A 26,827-nucleotide genomic window follows, 5' to 3' on the forward strand; every position below is an offset into this window, starting at 1 on the left:
GCCGCAGGGACGTCACGGGGCCGAAGTGCAGGGGGCGGGGCGGAAGGGGCGGGGCGGAAGGGGCGGGACCGTGCCCGCCCCCTCCCCTCCCTTCTGACAGTCGTGAAAAGGGCCCAGGCATCCGGCCCGGAGGGGGTGGGGGAGCAATTGGGGTCAATTCGGGCTATTTCCGGGAGGCTTGGAGAGTTTGCGGTTCCTGGGGATTTTGGGGCAGTTGAGGACTCTCTGGGTGCCGCGCGGGCCCCATCCGGGACCATCCCGGCCCTATGGGCCCCGTGTGGGGCCGGAGGTGCTGTCCKGGCCCCGTGTGGCTCCCTGGGGCCCTCCAGGGGCTCCGTGGGCTCTCTCGGTGGCCGCAGGGATGGAGTGGCCTGCAAGGCTCCCCAAGAACTCGGCAGGGCCCGTACGGCCTCGGTGGGAGCCTCACAGGGCCTCTAAAGCCCCCGGGCCCACAGGGAGCCCACGGCGGCCTGGACGGGGCCGTTGAGCCTGCCGAGCCCACAGGGCGCCTGTGCAGCAGCAGCCCAGACGGCCCCACAAGGCGCCGCCCCCACGCAGGCTCCCCGGGCCGCCTGTAGCGCCGCCGTTTCCAGGCCGGGGAGTCCTTAGGGCTTGAGCCATGGTGCCCCGGGACGCTGCCCGCGCTCGTCCACAGCCCTGCAGACCCGCACGGAGCCCGGCTGGAAAAGTGCTCGTTTTGTGAGGCCTGGGGAGGCCGCACGCAAGGCCGCAGGGCCCCCGGGGCCCGGGCGTTAAGGGCTGGCAGCCGTTCGCAAACACACACACGTCCTCGGTGGCTGCCGGCGCGCGTGGAGTTCGCCCACGCTCAAGGGGAGGCACGCATGCGCCTGGCGGGATCCTAAACGCGCATGCGCCATAGGGAGAGGACAGCGCGCACGCGCGTCCCACCCGCCCCCRCGTCCAACTCTCCGATACGCGTGCCTTTCTGCGCACGCGCAGAGATGAAAGAGACTGCGCATGCGTATTACGCATTGCCGTGACCTCTCCTGCCCTCAGGTGCCCAAAAGAGCGCGGTGCAACACGGCAGGAGGCGCATGCGCAGAGCGCTCCAGCGCGCTCACCGCTGCCATCATGTGTCCAAAAATGTGTATTGCAAGGGTAAAAGTGCACACAGCTGTGCGGTCCGCTCCGCCTGCTCACTGCCGCCCCCCGGTGACATAAAGTCGGTACTGCAACGGTAAGGGGCGGCGCGTGGACTCCGGGCTTGCCAGGCTCAGCGATTCCTACGGGTATACAAAGACGAGTAGTGCAAACGAAACGTGCTTGCTCCTTGCCGGGCAGCATCATAAAGAGGGGGCATACATAATAAGCCCGTGGGAATGGCAAATTCTCTCTGCATAAACAAACGTTAATTACTGCGCATGCRAAAAAGATCAGAAAACGACTAGCACACGTACCCCTGATTTTCCACCCCACCAATGAGGCATATGGAGAAAAAACACAACCCAATACGTATGCATTATCAACAACCTTATAGTGCACATGCGCACTAGTTACCCGCTCCGCTGCCAGTGCACACGTGCGACATAGCGGGATTAGAGAACGCGCCCCGTATTTAAAGCTAGCAATGCGCATGCGCGAAGCAATGACTCGCCCCTCGTTGCACTGAGCACGCGCAGAATTGCCACGCAGTACGCATGCGACCACCCTGTTGGTAATGCACATGCGCCAGAGAATGTCGCGAGAACGCATGCGTCAAATTTAGCSACGGAAAGCGCATGCCCAGTATTGAGCTCATAATACGCATGCTCAATGTGCCCTGCCTCAAAACGCATGCGCACCGCCGCCGCTCTAGTACGCAAGCGCAATAGCGTCCGCTGCTCTCTTGGCAGTACGCATGTGCGTGACACTCACGATGCGGGCGCATGCGCTGTCTTTAAAACAGCAATGCGCATGAGCTGCTYGCTGTCATCACTGCGCACGCGCAGAATTCGCTACTCAATACGCATGTGCCCGCCTTGTTGGTCAGGCACATGCGCTATAGAGTGTGCGGAGAGAACGCATGCGCCAAATTTAACGGGGGCGGGGAACGCATGCGCATAATTGCGATGACAGTAGGCATGCGCAACGTAGCTCGCATCAAAACGCATGCGCACAACAACATTCTAGCGTACATGCGCGTCAGCTGCTTTCCTTGCAGTGCGCATGTGCATGACACTCACGATGAAAGCGCATGCGCTGTTTTTAAAGCTAGCAGTGCGCATGAGCAGATTGGTGGGGCCACTGCGCACGCGCAAAATCGTCACACACCACGCATGTGCCCCGCCCTTGATGGTCATGCGCATGCGCCAGAGTGTGCGGGAGAACGCATGCGCCAAATTTAGCCGCGAAATACGCGTGCGCCATATTGACGTACAACTACGCGTGCGCAATGCAGCGCCCCCAAAAACGCATGCGCTTCTCCAACGTTCTAGGACACATGCGCAATAGAGTCGATCGCTGCTCTGTCAATGCGCATGTGCAAGACGTTCCTGATGGCAGCGCATGCGCTGTCTTTAAAGCCAGCCATGCGCATGAGCGACTCGCTGGCGACACTGCGCACGCGCAAAATCGCCACGCAGTACGCATGTGCGCGCCYTATTCGTCATGCGCATGCGCCAGAGCTTTCGGAGAGAACGCATGCGCCAAATCTAGCAGGGAAAGGCGCATGTGCTACGATGAGGTGACAGTACGCATGCGCAACGTAGCTCGCACCAAAACGCATGCGCACACGGACATTCTCSTGCACATGCGCAGTAGAGTCCGCTGCTCTCTTGGTAGTGCGCATGTGCATGACACTCACGATGAGAGCGCATGCGCTGTCTTTAAAACTAGCAGTGCGCATGTGCAGATTCGTGACATTACTGCGCACGCGCAAAAAAAAAAAATCGCAAGGCAGTACGCATGCGCCCTTATTCTTGGTCATGCGCATGCGCTACGGGGCACGGCGAAAACGCATGCGCCAAATTTAGCTACGAAGTACGCGTGCGCCGTATTGACGTAGCTCTACGCCTGCGCAATGCAGCGTCCTCCAAAGACGCATGCGCAGCACCAGCGTACTAGCGCACATGCGCAGTAGTCATCTGCTGGCTTATCAGTGCGCATGTGCAAGACAGCCTGAGTAGGGCGCATGCGCTGTCTTTAAAGTGACTGCGCATGTGCAACGCAGTGACGCTATTGCACATGCGCGAAATCTCCACTCAGTACGCATGCGTTTGCCTTGTCGTTATTGCGCATGCACTAGAGAAGAGGCGAAAACGCATGCGTGAAATTGAGCTTCGAATAACGCATGCGCAACATTGAGGTAACAGTACGCATGCGCAATGTAGCGCTCCCAAAACGCATGCGCGCCCCCCATGTTGTCCTACTCATGCGCAATACAATCGGCTGCTGCCCTGTCAGTGCGCATGTGCAATACCAAAAAAAAAAAAAACCTTGACCGGAGCGCATGCGCTATCGTTAGTCTGCCTCGCGCACGCGCAGGACTGCGACTACACTGCGCACGTGCACAATCGCCACTCAGTACGCATGCGCCCAACCAATCTGCTATAGCGCATGTGCCCGCCGTGCCCCCAAATGCGCCTGCGCTAGAGGACTGCGAGAACGCATGCGCCAAATTTACCCGTCAAAAGCGCATGTGCGGCATTGAAGTAACAGTGCTCATGCGCAAAAAAAAAAAACCTTACGCCTGCGCAGCGTCGGGATCCTATTGCACATGCGCAGAAAAGGTCGGCATCGAACGATCAGGGCGCATGCGCTGATTGTTGATTCGATTGCGCAATCGCGAACAGAAAACGCGTTTAAAAGCCCGCGGTGGGGGGGGGGGCGGCGGCTGTGGAATGCCCATATGTGACGCACGGACCGCGCCTTAAGGGCCTCTCCCCAGGGACCCAGTGCCGTTTTCTGTGTTGGGGGAAAAAAATCATAATAAAGAAATACACAAGCGCTGCTCCCGTGGAGGACTGCACGTTACTGCACGTTGCTKCTGCCTGCCGAGCCGGTTGCTCTGCTTGCCGCTGCTTTCTGCCCTTTCAGAACGGGTAAGACACCGAGCCTGYCGCTGAGGGCATCGCTCCGTGAAGGCAGCCGGGCCGGGCTCGGAGCGGGAGCCGTGCGGAATGACGGGGATCCGGCGCCGCGGAGCCGAGCTGCTCTTTTCGCATGTTCCCTTAGGGTTCCCGTTCTTATCGGGGGCGGGCAGGGACGTGCGCTCGCCGCGGCGAAGGAGGYGACGGGAGGCAGGGGAGTAGCGCGAGAGGAGGAGGAGGAGGAGACCGGTGGGAGAAAGTGTCGGTGTCCGCGACACTGGCGGCTCCTGCTGCGACAGACCCACCGAGAGGGGCGGGAGTCCCGAGGAAGCCRAGAAGCTCAGGACCGAGCCGGCTGAAGCTCGATCGGCTCTGCTGGGACATGGGGGCGACCCCCCTGCTGCCTCTTCTGGTGCTCTCTGCGAGTGTGCGGGGAGAGGGAGGGAAGGAGAGAGGCACCTTCAGATAACTGCAGGATGCGATCTGTGCCCCCACTTTTTGATGTAGTGCAACCATAGCGAAGGAGCCTGGACAGCTTTTCTCAGTGCAGCCTGTTGGCGGGTTAACATACAGGGGACCCACAGGTGTTTGTCTCCTCTTCCTTTTGGATGCCTCTTGGATTCCCTCCATGCATGCACAGTGCAGGCTTTCTGGGATAATCCTGCCGTGCGTGGTGCTTACAGAGTGCACAAATGTAAAACTGCAGGTTAAGGACTCCTGGTTTTTTTTTTTTTTTTCGTTTTTCCTGACCTATTAAATAAAAAAAAAATAAATAAAAAAAAAAGGAACACAAAGTGAAGAGAAAATAAAAAAGCAAGTTGCTGGTGAAGGGCCTAAGAGCACCTCGGTGAGCCAGGCGATGGGCTGCTATTTCTAATTACCCCCTTTAATCAGCAACAACGCGCTGTGTTACATCCCGGGAAGACCCAAGCTGCGAAGATTCCCTGTAAGGCCCAGAGTGAGATTAAGACACAAACGAGGTCAAATGCTGCCAATCAAGGGAATTTATTGAGGACTTACACAAAGAACATATTCRTGTGTTGCAGTAAGACAATAGCAATAGGAAAGAGAGGGAAAGATAGGAAGGAAATCTAGSAAGCAGTCAGGATAGCATTGCAACACACAGCTGCCACCACCRTGGATCCAGCGGTGTGCTGTTGGTCCGTAGTCTTCGTGCACATGGGTGGTGGGGGTCTCCGGATCACCGTCTGTGATTCAATTGCTTAGTCTTTTATAGGTTATCCAAGAAAGTTGTCTCCCAGAGGACAGCATTCCCACCACTGTGGCTTCGGGCGGTACACATCAGCTGACGCAGCGTGGCTGTTCCTTGACCCCATCCAAAAACTCTTTTGAGTCCTTACCTGTTCACAGCTGCTTAGCTGGGTTCTTACAGAAAATTCAGCAGAAAGGCAAATGAGCTTTGAGATAGTCCCTCACACCGTGATAGCGGAAAGGACTGGAGAGGGTGTCCGGCAGGTGGGGGACCCTACGTCGAGTTGAAAGAAACAACCTTCCCATCTACAGATCACAACAGTTTCATTGGGCCCCCAAAAAAGCCTCACAGTAGTCGTCCAGAAACCTGAGCCCTCTCTTGGTTCCATTAGCAGGGTAGCTCATGGGAGAGGGACGTCTCGGACGGAAGCGCCTGGGACGTCGCGCTCGCATATTTCCTTCGGGTCGCAGTCACCTGTGCTTGCACACCTGCCTAGTGGGGATGTTGGAGCTTCTGCACCCCAAAGGTGAGGGCTTGGGAAGGGAGATGACCAACTCCAGTGCTGTGGTTCATCCGTGAAGCAAGCTACCGATAGCATGCATGGCGTGGCACGTACCACAGTTTTTAGCTGTCCTGCACCAATGTGCAGGCAGGGCGTTCCACGATTATAGACCGGTTCTAGGAGCGCTGTGCTATTGTCTGGACGTGGCCCTATGTTCCTGGAGCCAAGAGGGCTACAAACACTATGGCTCTGTAACAGCTGGATTACTGCCAGCGGCACGTCATAGTCCAGGCGGCGTGTCCCAGCTTCGCATTCTTCTGTCTAGGACCTGACATTGCTCTTGTTTTTTATCACAGATTCACAGAATGGTAAGGTTGGAAGGGACCTCTAGAGACCGTCCAGTCCAACACCCCTGCTTAAGCAGCAACRCCTAGAGCATGCGGTACAGGGTCACGTCCAGTTCCCGGAGCTATGTACGCGCCCGGAACACGTCTGGCACGGTACTGGCGCAGGAGGCAGCCTTTATCTTTTGCCTGACTTGCCAGCATCTTGTTGGCAGATGGCGGCTTGTCCCGTGCCGCTGGCCGAAAGCGGCGGGCTGTCGTTAGCGACCGGACGTGTTTGCGGCCATCCCAGCGGCCTCATCGGCCACCTCTCGGTTGCACTCGTGCCACCGCTCCGTGCCCTTGCGCCTTCCTAGTGCCCTTTCACAGTTTTATTTCCTGTATTGTTGAAGCTGTGTTGCGTTTCTTGTCGCCTGATGTTGCAGGTTGAAGATTTGGGAATGCAGGGGGCAGATTTGGGAAGAGATAAATGCCCCTGCTTTCCAGCTGATGCTTGTAGGTTACAGGGACCGGGTGTGCCTAGAGTCATGCACCTCCTGATTGGGAATACCCAATACCGTGGTAGCTCTAAAGTCCGACTGTGGCCGCACCAGATTCAGGAATAGTCTGTTGACTATAGGTCCAACTGCATTCAAACCAATTAGTCGAGTTCACARATAGTGCAATTTATTCAAGTGCAGCATTTACAAAGCAGGTTTTGGATGTCAGTATAGGAATTTCTCCACTACCCCGCAGGGTTTTTGGCTACCTCTGACGTACCAACGTGCAATAATCACCACTCCCCAAGAAGGTGGGAGAGGCGTTTCGGCCCCTGGAGGAGCCTCCTCCTCAGGTGGCAGTCAATCCGAGGTCGGGAGAGTTCTCCCCTGCACGCCCRCTGCATCCAAGGAGAAGGCACCTCCCGCTCGGAACGCCAAGGGTTAATGTTAAACCCAAGTCGGATTGGGATGAGGTCAACTTGCTCCTCTTTTGCCTGAGGAGGGTATTTTGTGATGAGATAGCCCCGCGGTGCCTGCCGGGGGTTCCGGCGCAGCCCTGCTGCGGGACAAGGGCCGTGCCCGCCTGGCCCCCAGTGCTCGCCGGGGCTGTCCTCCCGGCGGGACACGGGGGCTGGCGGCGCCGCCCACGCCTGACTGCCCCCAGCTCCCCCTCACTGTGTCCGCGTGCCGGGGCCAGGGCTCCGCCTCGCGCGTTCAGCCACCCGCTGGCAGCAGACGGGGGGCTCTGCTGCCCTGGCTGCCCCAGCTGTCCCTGATGGGACTCGCCACCCTCCTCCCGGCCCGCTGGGTGATGGGCGGCAGCTGCCGGCCCCGGGGCCGGGACGAGCGGCAGCTGTGGGGGGCSGGCACGCGCTGCGGCCSGGACGGCCGTTGAGGGCAGCTCGYGCTGGGGCCGTGCTGTGAGGYRGGCGCTGCCGCCGAGGAGCTGCCGGCGCCGGAGGAGGTGAGCGGGGCCGGGGAGCGCCCGGGGCTGGGAGTGCTGCCCGGGCAGGGGTCCCGGGGGGTCCCGGCCCCGGAGGAGGTGAGCGGGGCCGGGGAGCGCTCAGGGCTGGGGGCGCCGCCCGGGCGGGGGTCCCGGGACACGCGGCCACTCGGGGCGCGCCGGGACGAGGCAGCTGCCCCGGGGCCGGTAAGGCCGGTGGGACTGGAGACGTGGTGGGCGAGAGCCGGGCTGTGGAGCAGGGAGGGAGGAWGGGCGGTCCCGGGGCGGAGGGCAGAACAGGGAGCCTGTCAGGGCTGGGCTGCTCCCTGTCCGGACGGGACTCGGTGTTTTAGTTGCTCTCTGCTTTCCAGAAGATACATTTAATCTACCCTAGATTTCCACAGAGAGTCCATCGTGCTGTCAAGGCCTCGCTTGGTCCTGCAGCGCCCCAAGGAACCCCTCTGTTTTTCTCTAGAGTGTTTTTTGGGAGCTACCAATTCTCTGGGAGCAACCAATTCCATTCTGCCCACTAACTGGCTCTGCCCCCGCAACTTGCCCTAGGTGCTGCGCAGGTCTATGTGTTCCCTCCTGGGAAGCACTTGTGTTACAGAAGCAGCAGTATAGTTTGATATCCTGGTTTGCCCTGGAGGGAATGCCATCCTGCTAGAGTGGTTGTAGCACACAAAGGCTCGAACCCATTACGGCACCTTGGGATAGCGTTCCCTTGGTAGCAATGTCTACGGGCCCTGAACATTGCTGACCCCGAATGCCAAGGTGACAGGAGGAATGTGAATGAACCATTAAAGCAGGTAGTGAGGAGCCTTGACGTAGGAGTTATCTGTTACAAACTGGAGCTACAAAAGAAGCTCCAGTGCAGTCTAGACGGTCCAGGAAGACAAGGCACAGTTTGCCCTGTCTGCAAAACCTGGAAGAACCGTCCCATAACCAGTTGTTCCTGGGAAGAGTCCGCTCTAGGGGCAATATCTATTCCCATGGTAGGGGAGGGCCGCGCAACCAACTCGGTCACCGCCGCCTYGAGAAACCCTCCGCCTCGAAAGAAAGAGCAGTAGAGCAGCAGCAGAGATGCAGGTATCTAAGAGGTAGGTGAGACAAGCTAAGCGATGCTGTAGTAGGTGAATTGCAAAATGCCCTAGAGAGGCGGCACGTGGCAACGGTCTAAATCACGAGCCGACCTGTTTGGGGCGCCAGCTTTGTGGAATCRTCTTTAACTTAAACGCTACTTCTGCAAATTCTTCTGATGCGGGAGGAGCGGTGAGCGGGAGGATGGCCCACGCAGGGATTCCTTTTTCCGTGGCTGCTCCATGGCAGCAATTAATGTAAAGTCCACAACTATTAATAACCTCAAGTAAGATATTAAGCGCTAAATACCTTTAGGGAGGAAGAGATATCATTTGAAATCTTCTTTGGCCAATATCTTACATAACAAAAACACGAACCTGGCCGATTGACTGAGTAATCGGGTACTGCGGGCATTGAATAAATGGGAATATACGAGTCGGGATGGCATGGATTTCTAGCATAGGAAATATGGAGGTAACTATGCAGGTCAAGTATTACAATATACATCTAGGAAGAATGTGTTATTTTTCAGATTTTCATCAAACCGTCGGGTCCTGAGGATTTCAGTGCGTTAGTGCTCGATTCCAATAAAACGAGTCAGCTTGTCCGTAGCAAAGATCTTTCTCAGTACACTAGATGGTGGATATTTATTTGCATGTAGAGTCCTTCTATAATCTAACTACAACTGCAACAGCTATTAATGACTAGAGGAACGACTGTAGCGCTGGACACCCCCGTCCAACGAGGATTCTCTTGCCGATTCTGTTCCCTTTCTCCCTCGCGGGAGCGCTCGTCTGCACAAATAGCACATCCCCTTTGCTTTCAGTGCCTCGGTTTGTGGCTCGTAAGGTGGATGTTGGGTTCTGCAGCTTTAGCCGACGCTCTGAGAAAGGGCTGGCGATGGCATTCGTGGAGGTGAGCGAAGGACATCGGGACTTGTACGGCTTCACTGTCCGCGTGCGCATAAGCGTGTGTCTTGTATCTCCCCACCTGCACTTGTCCTGTGTTTGATCCAGCCAGTGAGACYGAGTTAGCTCTTTGCTACTACCACTCGCTTTCCAGATCATGCAGAACTCTGGTGATTTGTCATAAACTCGGGACAGTTTCGCACCACACATGTCTCTGAGTTCCAGCTTTCTGAGAAGATGATCCAAGGGGGCAAAGATTTGTATCAAAGATCCGCCGTGAGTATAATGGGAAGATAAATGTAGTCCTACTACTTCACGTAAAGGCTGCCCGGCCCTTTTGGCAACCATCGCTGTCGGATCTCGCTTCGACTCGGCACCCTAAATTAATTTGGAATTTACTCACGTTCCTCAGCTCTGATGTAGCGTTCCCGTTCACATTAGGAAGACAGGGAAACGGCAGCGATGTGATTTTTGTAACCTTGCTCTGTTCTTCTTATCATAAACGAAATCCAACTCTGAGCAGGGCTGGGGCAGCGTTTCGACAAGGCTCCGTGAGCATTGTTTTTGCCATCCAAGGTAAATATGGTTTTCAATGTGGGTCTCACGCCAGTGTGAACTCAAATTCTATCTCGGTTTTCCTGGGCGGCAATTGGCTGAACGTGAGTACTTGTCGCCAGCGAGACTGACAAGCACTGTTTTTACTGTGTGGTGTTTTCCTCCTATTTACAGCATAGCTTCAAACATTCTGTTTGTGTCGGGAACTTGGCAGAGGAAATCTGTACCTCTCTTTGCTCACAGACCGTGTACCGGGATCGAAGGACCTTACTACTTTTGCCAGCCTCCTTTCTTCCTGCAGCGCTCAAATTGCGCCGAAACTGGCTTCATTTTCCTCGGTCTTGCTTCAGATACTAAAAATAAGCATCCGCGTCATCACGTAGCGTGCGGTTAGCATCGAAGCTCGGCTCTCTTTCGCTCAGGTCTGGGTAGCGCTTTTGTTCTTTGCGCTCCCGGAGCGCGTCCCACGCCGTGCGGCGCTAGCGCGGGAGGCGTCGCTCGCGGACGGAGTCTCTCGCGCCGTCGCTCGCGTGCTCTTGCGTCGTCTTGGCGCCCTCTCACAGTGTTATTTGCTCTGTTGTGCAAACCTTGGGCCTTTCTGCCTGGCCATTGGGTTCTTGCGTGACCACGTCCCTCATCGTCCTAGGGCGGGTGGCTCTCGTTGTGGGTTGCGCATGGGGCTACGAAGGGGCAGAAGATTCTCTTTGCGTCCATCGTTGAGGCATCGTGGGCAGCCGCTTCCTCTTCCGAAGCCGGTCTTGTTTAGCGCCTTCCCGATGCCCCGTCGGGCTTCTCTTCCCTGTGGTCTCACAGTCTCAGGTCCTTCCATCACGGATGACGGCTTTTGATTCTCTTCCGGACTTGTCCGGAACATCAGAGTCCACGCTTTTTTCTTTGCGCACGTAGGTGTGGAGTAAGGCGGGGAGCGCATCGCTCGTGTCCCGGAGGAGGAAGCGGCACCTAGCGCCGAGGGGTTGTCGTGCTGCGCCCGTCCCCGTCGCCGCAGCTCTTCTGCTTTGACAGGTGCCGGGAGGGCCCGGGCCTTGCGGCGCATAGCCTGGCATTCAGGATGGGTGCCCAAAGCTGGTAAAGGTGTTGGGAGGGGGTGCATTGCTGTGGATAGYGTGTGCTTTTTGGCACCCTCTCAAGTAGCGGTCCTGCCTCTGTGTTTTCCTGAAGTTTTTCTTGGAGGTGTGAAGAGAAACGGCTGAGCGGTCCCCAGGAGCCCAGGGAGGGACTTTGCTGGATCTGAGATACATTATGCTCTGCCTGGTGGTGGCCTGCATCTTGGTGATGGCTTTTGCTCTGCATTTCTAGGTGCTGCGCGGGCCTTTTCTAGGAGGGCACGTGAGGGAGTGTTTCGGTGGAGGGCATTCCTCCTGCATGTCGGCAGTTTGGCATGTGTGGCCTGCTGACAGAGTCATGTTTTGGTTGTTCCAGGTACCAAGGATGCTACCTCAGCCACGATTCAGGCATTCGGAATTTGTGTACCACAGGTAAGCAGCAGAGGACCCCTAGCACTCTGCGGGAGCTGGTTCTTGCCGMCGAGGTTATCACTGAGGGGAAAAGCAGTGACTGCTAGCGCTTAGCTTTGGCAGGGGATGAAAGTGAATGGGGCACCTTGAGGAAGACGAGAGGATGCGCATCATCCGCCGCTGAGGATGTCTATCAAGGCCTGTCGGTGACCTAGAGTGCTGCCACAGCCAGGCAGAGAGGGGAAGGGTGTAGTGGTGCGTGTGGGTGTGCGCACGTGTGTGAGAGGGTCAAGAAYGCATCGTCAGGAGCGACGGCGAGCCCGAGTACTGAAGACACCCTGCTGACGGGCAAAGCATCGCGGGGCATCCGGACTCGACTTGTGGTGAAACGTGAGGGCTCGCGACAGCGGACAGCTCGAGTCCGTCTGCGGTCTGCATCGCAGCCTCACTCTCTTGTGCTCAGGTCCTGCTGTCGCTCTCACGCTTTGTGCTCGTGGAGCAAGTCCTGCGCTGCAGGGTGCTAGCATGGAAGCATTTGTTGTCTTATGCTGGCTGCGCTCGCCAGCGTCGCGCCGGCAGATCGCAGCTTGTTCCGTGCGGCCAGACAAAAGGGGCAGGCTGTCGCTAGCGGCCACACGTCTTTGCGGCCATCGTTGTGGCCTCATTGGCCGTCTTTGCCACCACGTGCTCTTCTTGCGCCGTCYGGCCCCCTTTCACAATGTTGTTTCTTCCGTTGTCAAGGCATCGGGCCTTTCTGACTTGTTCTGCGTTCCTGTTCTGGGCTTTCCTGGCCCCTTTCTGCCACAGTCAGTGGCATTTGACACTTTCAGCTCTTTTCTAGAGCATGAGAGCCGCACAGTTGTGTTTTTGTAGGGCTTAACGGCTGGAGGGAGCTTGTGTGTGTGTGTGTGTGTGTGTGTGTCTGGTGTGGGGCGTGTCTGGTGTGGCGCGGGTCCTGCGTAGTCAGCCTAGCAGCCAGAACAGAATAATGTCGCCCTAATCCATTTCAGTGGGGATGCAGTAATTAAAAATTAAAGTCTTTTATATATTGTTTTTTCTTTCTTTTCTTTCTTTTTTTTTTTTTTTTTTTAATGCAGCCTGTGCAAGTAATCTTGGTCTGTATTTTTGCACTGTTCAGCTGAAAGTTTGGTTCCTGAAGCCCTCAGAAGCTGCCTGCTTCAAATCAGGTATGTTGGAGATACGAGCACATCTATATGAAAGACAGACCCGACCATTTGGATTTGTTTTCACACTGCAGTAGTGGTGATGGTAGTGGAGTAAAATAAAAATTTAAAGAGGTACTCTTGGAAAAAAAACCCAAAGTAGTCTCTTTCTGGAAAATAGCCGTCCTGAAGGGGGCGGCGATGCAAACGCGCATGCACCAAATGAAGACCGTGCTGCGCACACGGTCAGCGGTCTGACTCTGCACCTGCACGCCAGGGGCTCCACCGCCAGCCCGCTCCTTTCCTACCCTCGCGGGTGAAGGGGGCTGTTCCGCGTCAGCACAGAGCGGACGCGTGCGCGCGGCGTCCGCTGCTGCCGTCCCGTGGCTACGAGAAATACTGTACTGTTGAAGGAGGCGCGCTCGCGCTGCCTTCCCTTGCCTCGGTGCGGCCCCCACGCATCCAATAAACGGTACTGCAGACGAATGACGTGCGTGCGCCCTACGTTCCCACCCCCAACTGCCGCATTCGCGCCTGCAAGAACAGAATTTTGACAGCTTCCCCAGACTGGAGACGTCATATTACGATTCTAGAAAGGGCGAGCATGACCTGGGGAGAAGCACTTTTATTGCAACCGTCTTCAAAGAAGCTGCTCGTTTCGGTCCACGTAAGGATGGAGGCTGCATGCATATCTATATAAAATAAGGATGTTCTACTCCTTAAAGCATGAATAGCTGTTTGACTGCAGTCACCACTGGAAAAAATAACAAAACAACAAATAAAAAGTCCTGCCATTCTGGAAGCCGAGTGAACCCCTTGAACGTGTCAGTACAGCAGAACTGCTGCCGGAAGGGCAGCGCGCGCGCGTGCCCGACGTTGCGCAGCGCTCCTGACTGCCCTCCTGCGCTGAAAAATAAGTACTACGACAGCAACGGGGCGCATGCACGTGCAGATCGCTCCGCTCACCGCAGCTCTCCGCCGTCGAAGCAGCTGTCCCGCAAAGGTAAGGGAGGGCCCACGCCCTGAGCGCTCCCCTGTGCTCCGCTCGAGGATCAGAGAAGCAGAAGTGTGGCCGTGAAGCCCGGGTCCTGCCCATCCTCCAGCAACTCACCAGTGCCGACACGTCACTGTCAACCGCTCCTTTCCGACATTTTGGTCATCTTGAAGAGGCCGTCGCAGACCTTCAAGACCATCGAGTCCAACCGTAAGCCCTTCGACACCGTGCTTGTTAAACCTGAGTCTCTCTAAGTCCTTCATCTACACGGTTCTTGGATGCTGTCGGGGATGGTGACACTGTCAGTTTCCCGCACAGCCTATTACAATGACTGACTCATCTTTTCACGTAGAAATTTTGCCCAATGTATAATGTTAATCTTCCCTGGCACAACTTGAGGACACAACTGGTGTCACCTCCTTTCTCCACCCCCCCCCACCCCCCACGCTTTGCTCAGTCCCCTCTCGGCAGTGCCCGCACGGTGCCTGCGGTCTTGTCTCGCGTGGCGCCTCCGCGGCGGACGCGCTGTCCTCGTGGGGAGCCTGAGCGCCTCCAGACAGGAGCGTGGAGGAAGGGTACGGTGAGGGGGTCGCGTCCCTACAGGTGGTCGTGGGCCTCGGGCTCATCCTGCCGGTGCAGCCATCGCCGCGTGAAGGCGGCCGTGCAGGGCGTGGGATGGCGGCGTCTTGGCGCCGGATCTGTCCGGGCCTGGAGCGCAGGGCCAGGACTGCCAGAGCGTGGGGCCGAGCTGCCCATTTTCTGCGCACCCCCCTAGTGCTCCCGTCCCTGCTAACATTCCTGGCAAGTCCCCTGCTCTCTCTTCTGGTGTTCTCCATAAGCTTGGAGCCTGAACAACACGAGAAGGCTCTTGGAGCCTGAACAACAGGAAAAGGCTCTTCCTAATAAGTGTGGGACCCATCTCCCTAGTTTTGTTTTAGTCTCACCGCAGCRAAGAAGACTTGACGGTCTGTTTCGTTGTAAATTGTCGGTAGCTTGGCATACGGGGGACATGTGAGTATTTGTCTCTTCAAAGAAAACTGAACGCTACTGAAGGACCTAAAAGAACCCCAACGACTTTTAAGTACCTCCTTTACTTAGCAGTAATAAGCAGAAGGGACAGGAGAGGGTCCCTTTCCCTGGCAGGTAAGGGCAGGACTGTAGGTAAAGTCCAACTAACTGTCCCCTGTGAAGACAGTGAGCTCTGTCATCCTGAAAAAGCATCAGAGTAGCAGTCCGAAAACTCACCCCTCATTTTGGTTGGTTTGTTGGGGAAGCGCTGTGCGGGGACAGACCCATAAAGAAACACCTAGTACTTCACGATCCGCTGCTGCCTTCCGGTCGTCATCGCCTGCACCCGCACGCCCATCTGGTGGGATTGTTAGAGTTGTCGCATGCAAAAGGTGAGGGCTTGGAAAGAGGCGAGCAATCCAAGCGCTGTTCATTTCTCTCTCTCCCCGATCCTTTCTCTGTCCCTCAACATAACTCTCTTTATTTCTCTACAGTAATTTCTTTTTGCGCTCCCCCTTTCTCTCCTTGTAATAACTCCGTGCTTCGCAACCACTCCTCCTGGCACGCTCTCCCTTTCTCTCTCTGTCATACTTCTTTCTTGCACTCCCTGAAATAACTCTTTGGTGCTCCCCGCCATAATTTCTCTTCTTCTCTCTCTCGGCGCGCCAGCTTTCTCTCCCCCTAGTAATTCTTTGTCGCTGCCCGCAATATTTGTTCCTGTGTCCCGAAAAAGTTTTTCCGCACGCTCTGCAATAATTCCCCCTCACTCCCCTGTTTGCTCACCGTAATAACTGTTCCGTGCTCTCCGTAACAAAAGCTCCACGTGCTCTCTGTAATAAGCCCTATTCGCTCGCCCTCTCTCTTTTCGTAATAATTCCTTCTCGTGCACTCCGCATTAGTTTTCCCTTGCGTCCCCTTTTTCTCCCCATAAGAATTGGGGCTGAAAGTTTTATGCCTTTTCCTCTAATAATTGACTCTGTCTCCCAGTTAAAATTGTCTCCCTCCCGCTAATAATTCTACTACACTTCCCTAATAACTGTCTGTCCCTCCCACTAACACAGTCTCTCTCGCTGAAAGTGTTATTTCTCTTCCCCAAATAATCGCCTGTCTCTCACGACAGTAATTTTATTCCTGTTCTCGTAATAATTGTCTCTCTCTCCCGACAGTACTTTCATTCCCGTTCCCTTTTTTATCTTAATAGTCTCTCCTATAATTTTATTGCTATTTCCATACTAATTGTTTGTGTCTCCCGCTACGCATTTTATTCAGATTCCTTTAATCATCGTCTCTCTCTCTCCGGCTAATACTTTTATTGCTTTTCCTCTGATAGTTGCCTCTCCCGCTAATAATTTTATTGCTCTCCCACTAATTACCATCTCCCCCATTCATACTTTGGGTCCTGTTCCCCTAATAATTGCAAAACTCTCCCGCTACTACATTTATTCCCATTCCACTAGCAGTTCTCCATCTTTCCCGCTAATACTTTAATTCCTGATCCCCTAATAATTCCCCGTCTCTCCCGCTAGTACTTTTGTTCCTCTTCCCCGCTAATTATTGTCCGTCTGTCCCACTAATATGCCTTTTATTAATATGCCTCCAATAATTTTCTGTCTCCTGTTAATAATTTTATAGCTATCCCAGCAATTATTGTGTATCCTCCATTAATACTTTTTTCCTCTTCCCCTAATAATTATGTCTCTCCAGCTAATATTTTTATTGTTTTTTCTCTAATAGTAGTCCCTCTCTCCCGCTAATTTTATTGCTATCCCACTAACTACTGTCTTTCTCACTAATACTTTTATTACTACTCCCCTAATAACCTTCCATCTCTCCCACTGACACTTTTATTTGTATTCCTCTAATAATTCTCCATCTCTCCGCTAATAGTTTAATTCCTAATCCCCTAATGATTGCCCGTCTCTCCTTCTAAATCTTTTCCGTCTCCCCGGTTAAAACTTTTATTCCCACTCTACCAATTTTATTAATTTCTACCCATTTCTACCAATTCTACCTAATTTTATTCTTATTCGAGTGCTAGTAATGGCCTACTTTTCCCACTGTAATTCTCTCTCTCTTCTGTTAAGAATTCCCTTTCTTTCCCACCACGTAATTTTCTGCCTATTCCGCTAATAATTTCCATCCTATTTCCCTCATAATTCTCTTTCTCGCCCGCCAATAATTCTCTTTCTTCTTCTCTGATAATTCTTGCTATATTCCTCTGATCATTTTCCTCCGGATCTCCATCGTTCTCCTTGTATTCCTCTCACAGTTCTCCTCTTACTCTGCTACGATTCTTTCTGTCTCAGGCTAATACTTTTCTTTTTCTCGCTCTAATATTCTCTGCATTTCTCACTATAATTCTCCTCTTCTTCCATTAAGAATGGCCTTCCTCTCCCGCTAATAATTTTATGCTTCTTATCCTACCGTTTCTTTCTCTCGAGCTCATTATTCTCTACTTGTAACCCACAAACTTGTCTTTCTCTACTGCTAAAAACTCCCTTTATATATTGCCCTAAGTTTTCTCTTACTCTCCCACTAAGAATTTTATTATCATTCTCCTAATACTAGTATTCCTCACCCACTCATATATCTCTTCCTCTAATAATGTTATTCTTATTTTTACTCCAGTTAAAATTCTCTTTTTATTCCCCTAAGAATTCTCATCCTCTCTGGCTAAATCCTCTCCTCCCACTAAAAATTCTTTTCCTATTTCCCTAAGAGTTCTCTTCTTCTCCCGCTAGGAATTCTCCTCCTAATTCTCTTCCCATTTTCCCCATCACTCTCTTATTCTTCCGTTAATAATTTTATTCCACCGATAATTCTCATCCCGTTCCTCTCCTAATTCTTCTCCTATTCTGCCGCTAATTCCCTCCATCTCTGGCTAATGTTTGCTTTCTTTCCCACGAAGAATTCTCTACTTTTCATAGTATAATTCTCTCCCTCTTCCTGTAAGAATTCTCCTCTTCTCCTGTTAATTACTTTCTTTATGCTTGGATTGTAATTCCCTTCCTCTCCCACTAATACTTCTCTACCCCTCACTCTAATAATTTTATTCTTATTCTCCTCATCAGTTTCTTTTGCTAGACCTAATACTTCTCCTTTTATAGCCCTCTGAGTTCTCTTGTGCTAAAATCTCCCTTTCTCTTCCAGTAAGTCTTCCTCTCCGGCTAATTATTTTCTTCTTACTTTTTTTTTTTTTTTTTTTTTTTTTTTCCATAAGAATCCCTTCCCATTCAGCTAATATTTCTGTTCCTATTGCCCTATTTATTATCTTTCTCTCTCGCTAATACTTCTCTTCCTATTCCCCTAATAGTTCCCTGCCTACGCCCTTAAGACTTCTCTTCCTCTCTTCCTAATAATTCTCCTAAAATGCCCCTGACAATTGTATTCCCCCAGTCATTTTCTTCCTACATCCGCTAATAATTCTTGCTCTCCAATTAAAACTTGTCATCTTCTCCCGCTGACAAATCTCTAAATTTCCCACTATATTTCTAATCCACGTCCGTAAAGAGTGCTCTTTCTCTCCCGCGAATACTTCTTTCCCTCACGCTCATCATTTTATTCTTATTCTTCTCATCATTTTCCTTCATCTAATAATTTTCTTTCTTATAGCCCTACAAGTGCTCTTTCTCTCCTACTAAAATCTCCCTTTCCGGTCCCATAAATATTCCTTTCCTCTCCCCCTGACCTTTTTTTTTTTTTTTTTTTTTAACCTTCCCAGAATACCTCTCTTCCTCTCCCGCTAGTAATTTTATTCCTATTCTCCCAATACTTACCTTTTATTCCTGTGAAAAAATCTCTTTTGATCATTCCAGTATTTCTCTTCCTCTCTAGCTACTACTTCTCCTCTTCTCCCACTAATATTTCTCTTATTCTCCCTCTGCGAATTCTGTTCTTCTTCCCCTGATGAATCTCCTCTTATTCCCCTCACAATTCTATTCCTCCCCTGGTAATATTTCCCCTCCTATTATGCCAATTATTCTCATCCTATTTTCCTCATAATTCTCTAGTTCATTAATAATTTAATTCCTATTCCTCTCCTATTTCTCCTCCTATTCCGCTACTAATTCCCTCATCTACAGATGTTTCTCCTCTTCTCCCAGAAAGTAATCTCTGCTTTTCCTACTGTAATTCCCTTCCTCTCCCACTAACTCATTCTTACTTGGATGGTAATTTTCTTCCTATCCCGCTAATAATTCCCTTCTATTCTCTTAATAATCCCCTTCTTATTCCCCTAAAAATTTCTCTTCCTCCCCGATAATTTTCCTATTCCCCTAATAGTTCCCTTCCTAGCCACTTATGAATTTTCTTCATCTCCCGCTATTCTTTCTCTTCCTGCGCCCCTGACAATTCTCTTCCTAATTCCGCTAATAATTCTTTCTCTCCGGCTAATGCTTGCCATCTTTTCCTGCTAATAAAGCTCTCCCTTTCCCACGGGAATTCTCTTCAGCTCCCGTTAAGCATACTCTTCCTCTCCTGCCAATACTTCTCTTCCCCTCACGCTATTTTGTTTTTATTCTCTTCCTCTCTTTCYATCTCTTCACCTAATAATTCTCTTTTTATAGCCCTTAAAGTTCTCTTTCTCTCCTGCTAAAATCTGCATTTCTATTGCTCTACGTATTCTTTTCCGCTAACATTTTTATTACCATTCCCCTCATAAACCTCTTCCTCCCTCTCTCTCTAATAATGTTTTTCCTATTCTCCCCAAACTTACCTTTTCTTCCAGTTAAAACGCCTTTTTCTGACCGTCCTCGTTCTCTTCCTCTCTGGCCAATTCTTCTCTTATCCTGGTGATTTTCTCCCTCTTCTCCTAGTGATCGTCCTCCCGTCCCAACAGTAATTCTCTTTGTTTTTCCCCCAAAGAGTTCTCTTCCTCTCCTGCTAATAGTTTTCCTCCTATTGCATCCATTATTCTTATCCTATTTCCCTGCTAATTCTCTTCTGTTAATGGTATTCCTATTGCCCTAATCACTTTCTTCCTATTCCTCTCCTATTTCTCTTCCTATTCCGCTACCGATTCCCTCCTCCTTCGGCTAATTTTTCTTTTCCCCGCTAAGAATTCTCTTCTTTTCCTACTATCATTCTCTTCCTGTCAGAATTATCTTCCTATCCCGTTAATTATTTTCTTCTTCCTTTCATCATAATTTTTYCCCCATTCTTCTCCTCATTCCCTTCCTATTCCTCTAATAATTCCCTTCCTATTCTCCTAATTATTCTTTCTCTCCCGCCAGTACATCTCCCGCTAATAATTCTCTTCCCGTTCCCCCGATCATTTTCATCCTGGTCCGCTAATAATTCTCTTTCTCTCCAGGTAACAGTCGTCGTCCTCCCCCGCTAAGAATTCTCTGCCTTTCCCACCGTCATTCTCTTCCTCGTCCGTTAAGAATACGCTTCCTCTCACGCTTCTTTTCCTCACAGTCATTATTTCATTCTTACTCTCCTCATCGTTTTCTTTCTGTAGACCTAATCGTTCCCCTTTTATGGTCGTCAGCAATCTCCGTCTCTCCCGCTAAAATCTCCCTTTCTATTCCCGTCAATTCTTTTGCCGTCTCGTTAACATTTTTATCATCATTCCCTTAACGCTTGTTTTCCTGTCCCGCTAATAACTCTCTTCCTCTCCCATTAATGCTTCTCTTAATATTTCTCTTCCTCTCTGGCTCATTCTTTTCTTATTCTCCGCCTAAGATTTCCTATCTCCCTTAGGAAATCTCTTCCTCGTCCACTAGTCATTCCCTTCCTACGCGTTGCAGTTTAACGGGGAGCGGCGTGGGCGGGCAACTTTGCTAAGAGGTCGATCCCCTCGCGTTCCAGCCAATCCTCAAAGGCGAGAGGTACCGGGGGCGGCCGGACTCATCTCTCAAGAGGGATACCAAATACTTCCTTAACTAGGCCCGACTCCGGCACCGTCGGGTTCGCGAACAGCCTGCGGATCGAAGGCCCGATCTCTTTCAAAGCAAGCAGTTGAGTTCATAAATTGCACAATTTATTCAAATACAACATTTAGAGAACAGGTTTTGGATTTCTGTACAGGAAATTCTCTACCGCTACGGCGTGGGGTTCTTAGCTAGCACCTAGCGTGCACCCGCGCAATCATCGCTCACCTCAGAAGATGGGAGAGGGCTATCGACCTCGATGAGTCTCCTCAGGCGGCGTCCCGACCGGAGGGGAGGAAAGGGGTTTAGCCCGTCGACCGATCCAGAAGTCACCGTGGAGCCTTCCCTCTCTCCTCTTCCTTCGTTCCTCTCTCCTTACGTTCCTCCTTTCTTCTCTCTTCCTTCCTCCCACTTACTGCCCTCCTTAGTTCATCTTTTATATATTCTTTTACGCGTAGGCGGGGCTCGAGCGACTCCAGTCGTACATACGTCCTTTATCGATCGGTTTAACGAGTCTGCCGAGCTTATTGAAAATAGAGAGAGCGCGCTCAGCGAGGAGCGGTCGTCCCTCGGAAGCGGACAGCTTCTCGGACGGGGTCGCGTATCGGTATCGTGAGATTAGAACGAGGAAAAGTTTGAGCAAAGCGCACCGTTGTCGGTCCGGCACCAGATATCTTATCGTACCGTCTGGCTTATCGGCGGCACGGCAAGACCGGGTCGCCAGCTCCGCAGGGGAACGCGACAGAGCTCGCCCGCCACGCCTTCGCTCCGCCCTCCGTTCGGTCATCGGCCGCACGGCGCCGTCCTATTACCGCCTCCGGGGGGCATCGCACGAAGTTCGGCCGCGGCGTCCGCCTTCCGCTTCGTTCTTCGTTAACCGTCATTTTTGCGCRCCACGAGGGCGGACCGGTTTGCCGAGGCAATCGCGAAGAAGTAGATTCGGTACGTACCGACGGCGCTGGAAGCGGGATAGGGTCTCTCACCTCAAGCACGCATCTGTAACGCCCTAACTTGCCATTCTGCTAATAATTCTTTCTGTCCCGCTAACGCTCGTCTCCTTCTCCCGCTAGAATTCTCCACATTTCCCACTAACTTTCTCTTACTCTGCCATTAAGAATACTTTTCTCTACCGCTAATACTTCTCTTTCCATCATGCTAATCGTTTTATTCTTCTCCTCCTCCTCATTTTCTTGCTCTCGAGCTCACACTTCTCTTTTAATAGCCCTCCGAGTTGTTCTCTCCTGCTAAAATGCCCCTTTCCGGTCCCATAAATATTCTTTTCCTCCCTCGCTAACACTTTAATTACCATTCCCCTAATAAATCTCTTCCTATCTCGCTCCATAGTTTTATTCCTATTCTCCCAACACTTACCTTTCATTCCCATTAAAAATTTTATTTCGATCGCTCTAACGTTTCTCTTCCTCTCGGKCTTAGTCTTTTCCTCCTCTCCCACTAATATTGCTCTAATTCCCCATCTAAGAATTCTCTTCCTATTGCCCTAATGATTCTCTTCCTCTCCCGCTAAAAATTCCGTTCCCGTTCCCTTAAGCGCTCTCTTCCTCTCCAGCTAATAACTGTCCTCCTAGGACCCTAATTATTCTCGTCCTATTTCCCTGACGTTTATTAACGAATAGCGAGGGAATTCTCTTCCTAGCTCATCAGTAATTCTCTTGGCCTCCTTCTCCTAATTCTCTTCCTATTCTGCTACTAATTCCTTTCTTCTCCGGCTAATACTTCTCCTCTTTTTCCACTAAGATCTCTCTTTTATTACTATCATTCTCTTCCTCTCCTCGTAAGAATTCTATTCCTCTCCCGCTTATTATTTTCTTTTAAAATAGATAATAGTTTTCTTCCTATTCCGCTAATAATTCCCTTCCCACTCCCCTAATTATTCTCTTCCTTTCCCGCTAACACTTCTCTTCCTATTGCCTTAACAATTCCCTTCCAATGCCCTTAAAAATTCTTTTCCTCTTCCACTCATATCGCTCTTCTYATTCCTCTGACAATTCTCCTCCTATTCCCCTGATGGCTTTCCTCCTACTCCGCTAATAATTCTCTTCCTCCCCAGCTCACGCTTGTAACCCTGTCCCCCTAATAATTCCCTTTATTTCCCACTATAATCCGCTTCCTCTCCCGTTAAAACTTCTCTCTCCTTCCCGTTAACAATTTTGTTCTTATTCTCGTCATCATTTTATTTCTCTGGAGCTAATAATTCTTCCATTATAGCCCTCAAAGTTCTCTTTCTCCCATGCTGAAATCTCCCTTTCTATTCCCAGAAATATTCTAGTCCTCTCCCGCTAATGCGGTTATTACCGTTCCCCCGATATTCGTTTCCCTCTCCGCCTCAAAAATTTCTTACTCTCCCAATCATCATTTTATTACTATTCTCCCAAACCTTACCTTTGTTTTCCCCCGATTAAAAATTCTCTTTTTAATACCCTTAGAATTCTCTTCCTCTCTGGCTAATTCTTTTGCCCTTCTCCCACCGATGCTTCTCTTATTCTCCCGCTAAGAATTCTCCCCGTTCCCCTAACGGTTCTCCCCCTCTGCCGCTACCGATTCTCTTCCTGTTCCCCTAATGGTTCTCTTTTTCTCCCGCTAAGTATTCTCCTCCTATTACGCTAACTCTTTTCGTTCTAACGTCCCCATAATTCTCCCCTCCTTCTGCTAATAATTTTATTCTCCTTCCGACGATAATTCTCTTCGTATTCCTCTCCTGACTCTCTTCCTATTCGGCCGCTAGTTTTCTTCCTCTCTGGCTAATACTTCTTTTCCCGCTAAAAATTCTCTGCCTTTCCCACTACAATTCTCCTCTTCTTAAGAGCTCTCTTCCTCTCTCGCTACTCATTCTCTYCTCTAGTTTTAGTTTTATTAGTTTTCCTCCTGTTCCACTAACAATGCCCTTCTTATTCCCCAGGCGAGTCCCTTCCTCTCCCGCCACATCTTCTTTTCCTAATAATGCCCTTCCTACGTCCCTAATAAATCTCCGCCTCGCCCGCTAATAATTCTCTTATTGCTCTGACAATTCTCCTATTTCTCTGACGATTTTCTTCCTATCGTACTAATAGATCTCTGCCTCTCCGGCTGCTACCTCTCTTCTTCTACCGCTAGTAATTGTCTACCTTTCCCACTATAATTTTCTCCTCCTCCCGGTAAGAATTCCCTTTCTTTCCGGCTACGTAATTTTCTTCCTACTCCGCTAATAATTCCCATCCTGCTTCCCAACGCTCGTCTTCCTCCCGCGCTAAGAATTCTCTCCCTACGCCCCCGACAGTTCTCTCGCCATTCCCCTAATAAATTTCTTCCTCTCGCGCTAATACTTCTCGTCTTTTCCCCGCTAATAATTTTGTTCTTATTCTCCTCAGCTTGTTTCCGTCGAGCCGGTAAATCTCACGGCCCTACGAGTTTTAAAGGCGCCCTCCTCCTCTTCTGCTAACGTGCGCCTTTCTAGTCCCCTAACTATCCTTTTCCCCTCCCACCAACGCTTTTATTACCATTCCCCTAATAAATCTCTTCCTCTCTCGCTAGTCATTTTATTCCTGTTTTCYCCAAACTTACCTATTATTCCCATTAAAAATTCTCTTTCGATTCCCCTAATAATTTTGTCTCTCTCTGGCTAATTCTTCTCCTCTTCTCCCACTGGTATTTCTCTTTTTCTCCCGCTAATAATTCTCTTCCTATACCCGTCACAATTCTCTCTCTTTCCATTAACAAATCTCTTACTCTGCTGATGCTACCTCTTTCCCCGTTCCCCCAATAGTTACCTTTTACTCCAGTTAAAACCTATCTTTTTATTTTCCCCTAATAATTCTTTCTCTCTTTCTAATTCTTCTCCTCTTCTCCCACTAATACTCATCTTATTCTTCCACTAATAGTTCTCTTTCTATTCCCCTAAGGGCGCTCTTCTCCCGCTAATAATTTTCCTCTTATACGCTAATTACGGTCTTCCTATTTTTATGGTATTTTTCTTCCTATTCTGTTAATAATTTTATTCCCATTCCACTGATAGTTTTCTTCCTTTTCTTCCGCTCATTCTTCTCCTCTGCAGCTAATGCTTTTCTTCTTCTCCTGACCGATTCCTTCCTCTCATCATTCTCTCTTCGTGGCCTCGGTTATTCACCACTTCTCTGGCTAACGCTTTCTTCATTTCCTTCTAGCACGTCCCTTCATCTCCCGCTAATACTTCTGCACCTTTCCCGCTGCACATCTCTTCCGCAAAGAATTCTCTTCCTCTTCCGCCAATAATTTTATTCTTAATCCTCTAATCATTTTGTCTCCCGCTAATAAAACTCTTCCTATTCCCCTGATAATTTTCTACTCGTTCCCTTGATTTCTCTACCGCTAAAAACTCCCTTTCTATTCCACTTAGTATTTTCTTCCTCTCCCATTAACAATTCTCTTTCTGTCTTGCTACAAATTCCCCTGTCCCGGTACTAATTCCTTTCTCTCCCTATAAAAATTATCTTCCTCTCATGTTAATCGTGACCTTTTTCCTCCCGSTAATAATACTCCCGCTTTCCCAGGAAAAATATGATTTCCATCCCGGTAATAATTCCCTTCGCTCCCACTAACAGTCCAACTCATTTTCCGTAATAATTCTCCTTTTGTCTCGTTAATAATTTTTTTCCCTCCTGCTCATACTCTTGCTAATTCTTTCTCTATTCCCCGAAATATCTCTTCTTTTCCCACTATATAGAAATTCATTTCAAAGGAATTATCCCTAATAATTCATTTCTACCCCCCCAATACTTCTCTCGGACCGCTCCTACCGTCTCCCTCCACCCATTAACCATTTTCTCTCTATTCCCCTATTAATTTTCTGTCTCTCGGCTAAACAAATCTTTATCTTCGCCTAATAATTCTCTCACTGTTCCCCTAATACTTCCCTTCCTCTTCTGCCAATCATCCTGTTTCTCATCCCCTAGTAATTCTCTTTCTCTTTTTGTATTATCTTCCTCTCCTGCTTGTTATTCCCTTTCTCTCCTGCTCATAGTTTCCCTTCTCTCCACCTATAAATTCTCACGTGCATCATTCTCTTCCTCTCCCACCAATCATTTCCTTCTCGACCCCCGATATATTTATCTTTCTCTGCTGCGATTTATCCCGCTCCTCCCCTAATAATTCCCTTTCTGTCGCTAATAATGCTATTCCTATTTCCATTCTCTTAACGATTCTATTGTCTCTCCAGCTAATAATTCTCTTCCCTTTGGGCTCATAATTCACTCGGTCTTTCGCTAAAACGTCACAGAATCGTAGAACGCTTAAGGTCACGAGGGACCTCCAGAGGTCGTCCAGTCCAATCCCCTGCACACGCAGGCTTACCTACAGCACGCGGCAGGGCCGCATCCAAGCGGGTTTTGAAGATCTCCAGAGGAGGAGACTCCGCAGCCTCTTTCCGCAGCGTGTTCCTATTCATTCTTTCTCACCCGCTCATAAGTCTCTCTCACGCTAATAAGTTTTCTCGGCCCCRGTAATTCTCTTTTCCTTCCGGTAATCGCTCTTTCTCTGGCTAATAACTCTTTCGCTCCAGCTTATAAATCTCCGTCTTGTACCCAACGGTTCTCTTCTCCCGCTAATAGTTCTTTTTCTCTCCGCACGATAGGTCTCTCGATCTCCTTCTAATCATTTTCTCTTCCGCTCATAACGCGCTTCCTCTCCTGCTAATCACGTTCTTTCTCCCCCGCCCGCCGAAAATTTTTATTCCCTCATCAATAACTCTCTTATTCGCCCCACGAACAACAACATTTCTCGATGCCTATTCTTTTTTGAATCCCTAGTAAATCTTTCTCCCCCGCTAACGGTTCTCTTTTTTTGCCCCTAAATTGTTCTGTCTCCTTCCCCTTACGAATTTGCTTCCTTGACCCCGTATAGTTTTTTCTCTCAGATAATCATTCTCTTTTTTCATACTAAAAATTCTCTTTTTCTCGACCGATGATTTTTTTTCCCCTCGCTCTCTAATGTGTCCCATTATTTCCCCTACTAATTCTTCTTCTCTCCCTCCCAGAAATCTCCTTCTCGCACCCCCGACGGTACTCTTTCTCGCCTGCCGACAATTCCTCGTTTCTCCACGTACCGTCTCTTTCTCTTCCGCTAACGACGAACTTTCTGCTCGGCTTCTGGCCTTTCAGAATATTTCAGAATATTTCAGAATATTTAAGGTTGGAAGGGACCTCTACAGATCATCTAGTCCAACCTTCCTGCTCAAGCAGGCACACCTAGAGCATGTGGCACAGGGTGGCATCCAGGCGGGTTTTGAAGACCT

General features: G+C 50.5%; 1 protein-coding gene and 1 long non-coding RNA gene across 2 annotated transcripts in view; one reads left to right on the plus strand and one right to left on the minus strand.

The window, feature by feature from the left end:
- The window catches only part of GCDH (glutaryl-CoA dehydrogenase), a 5,592-nt gene extending 4,043 nt beyond the window's left edge, over positions 1-1,549 (minus strand). Inside the window, exon 1 of the mRNA XM_026048829.1 lies at positions 1,519-1,549. Coding sequence (XP_025904614.1) covers positions 1,519-1,549 — 31 coding nt within the window. The remainder of the gene's footprint in view (positions 1-1,518) is intronic.
- A 12,256-nt stretch (positions 1,550-13,805) lies between these two features.
- Positions 13,806-26,827, plus strand: part of LOC112955504 — an 18,964-nt gene continuing 5,942 nt past the window's right edge. Inside the window, exon 1 of the long non-coding RNA XR_003250894.1 lies at positions 13,806-13,894. This is a non-coding gene — a long non-coding RNA (uncharacterized LOC112955504). The remainder of the gene's footprint in view (positions 13,895-26,827) is intronic.

Source organism: Nothoprocta perdicaria, unplaced genomic scaffold (genome assembly GCF_003342845.1).
Source record: "Nothoprocta perdicaria isolate Ctin4 unplaced genomic scaffold, notPer1 scaffold_576, whole genome shotgun sequence".
NCBI classification, from domain to species: Eukaryota; Metazoa; Chordata; class Aves; order Tinamiformes; family Tinamidae; genus Nothoprocta; species Nothoprocta perdicaria.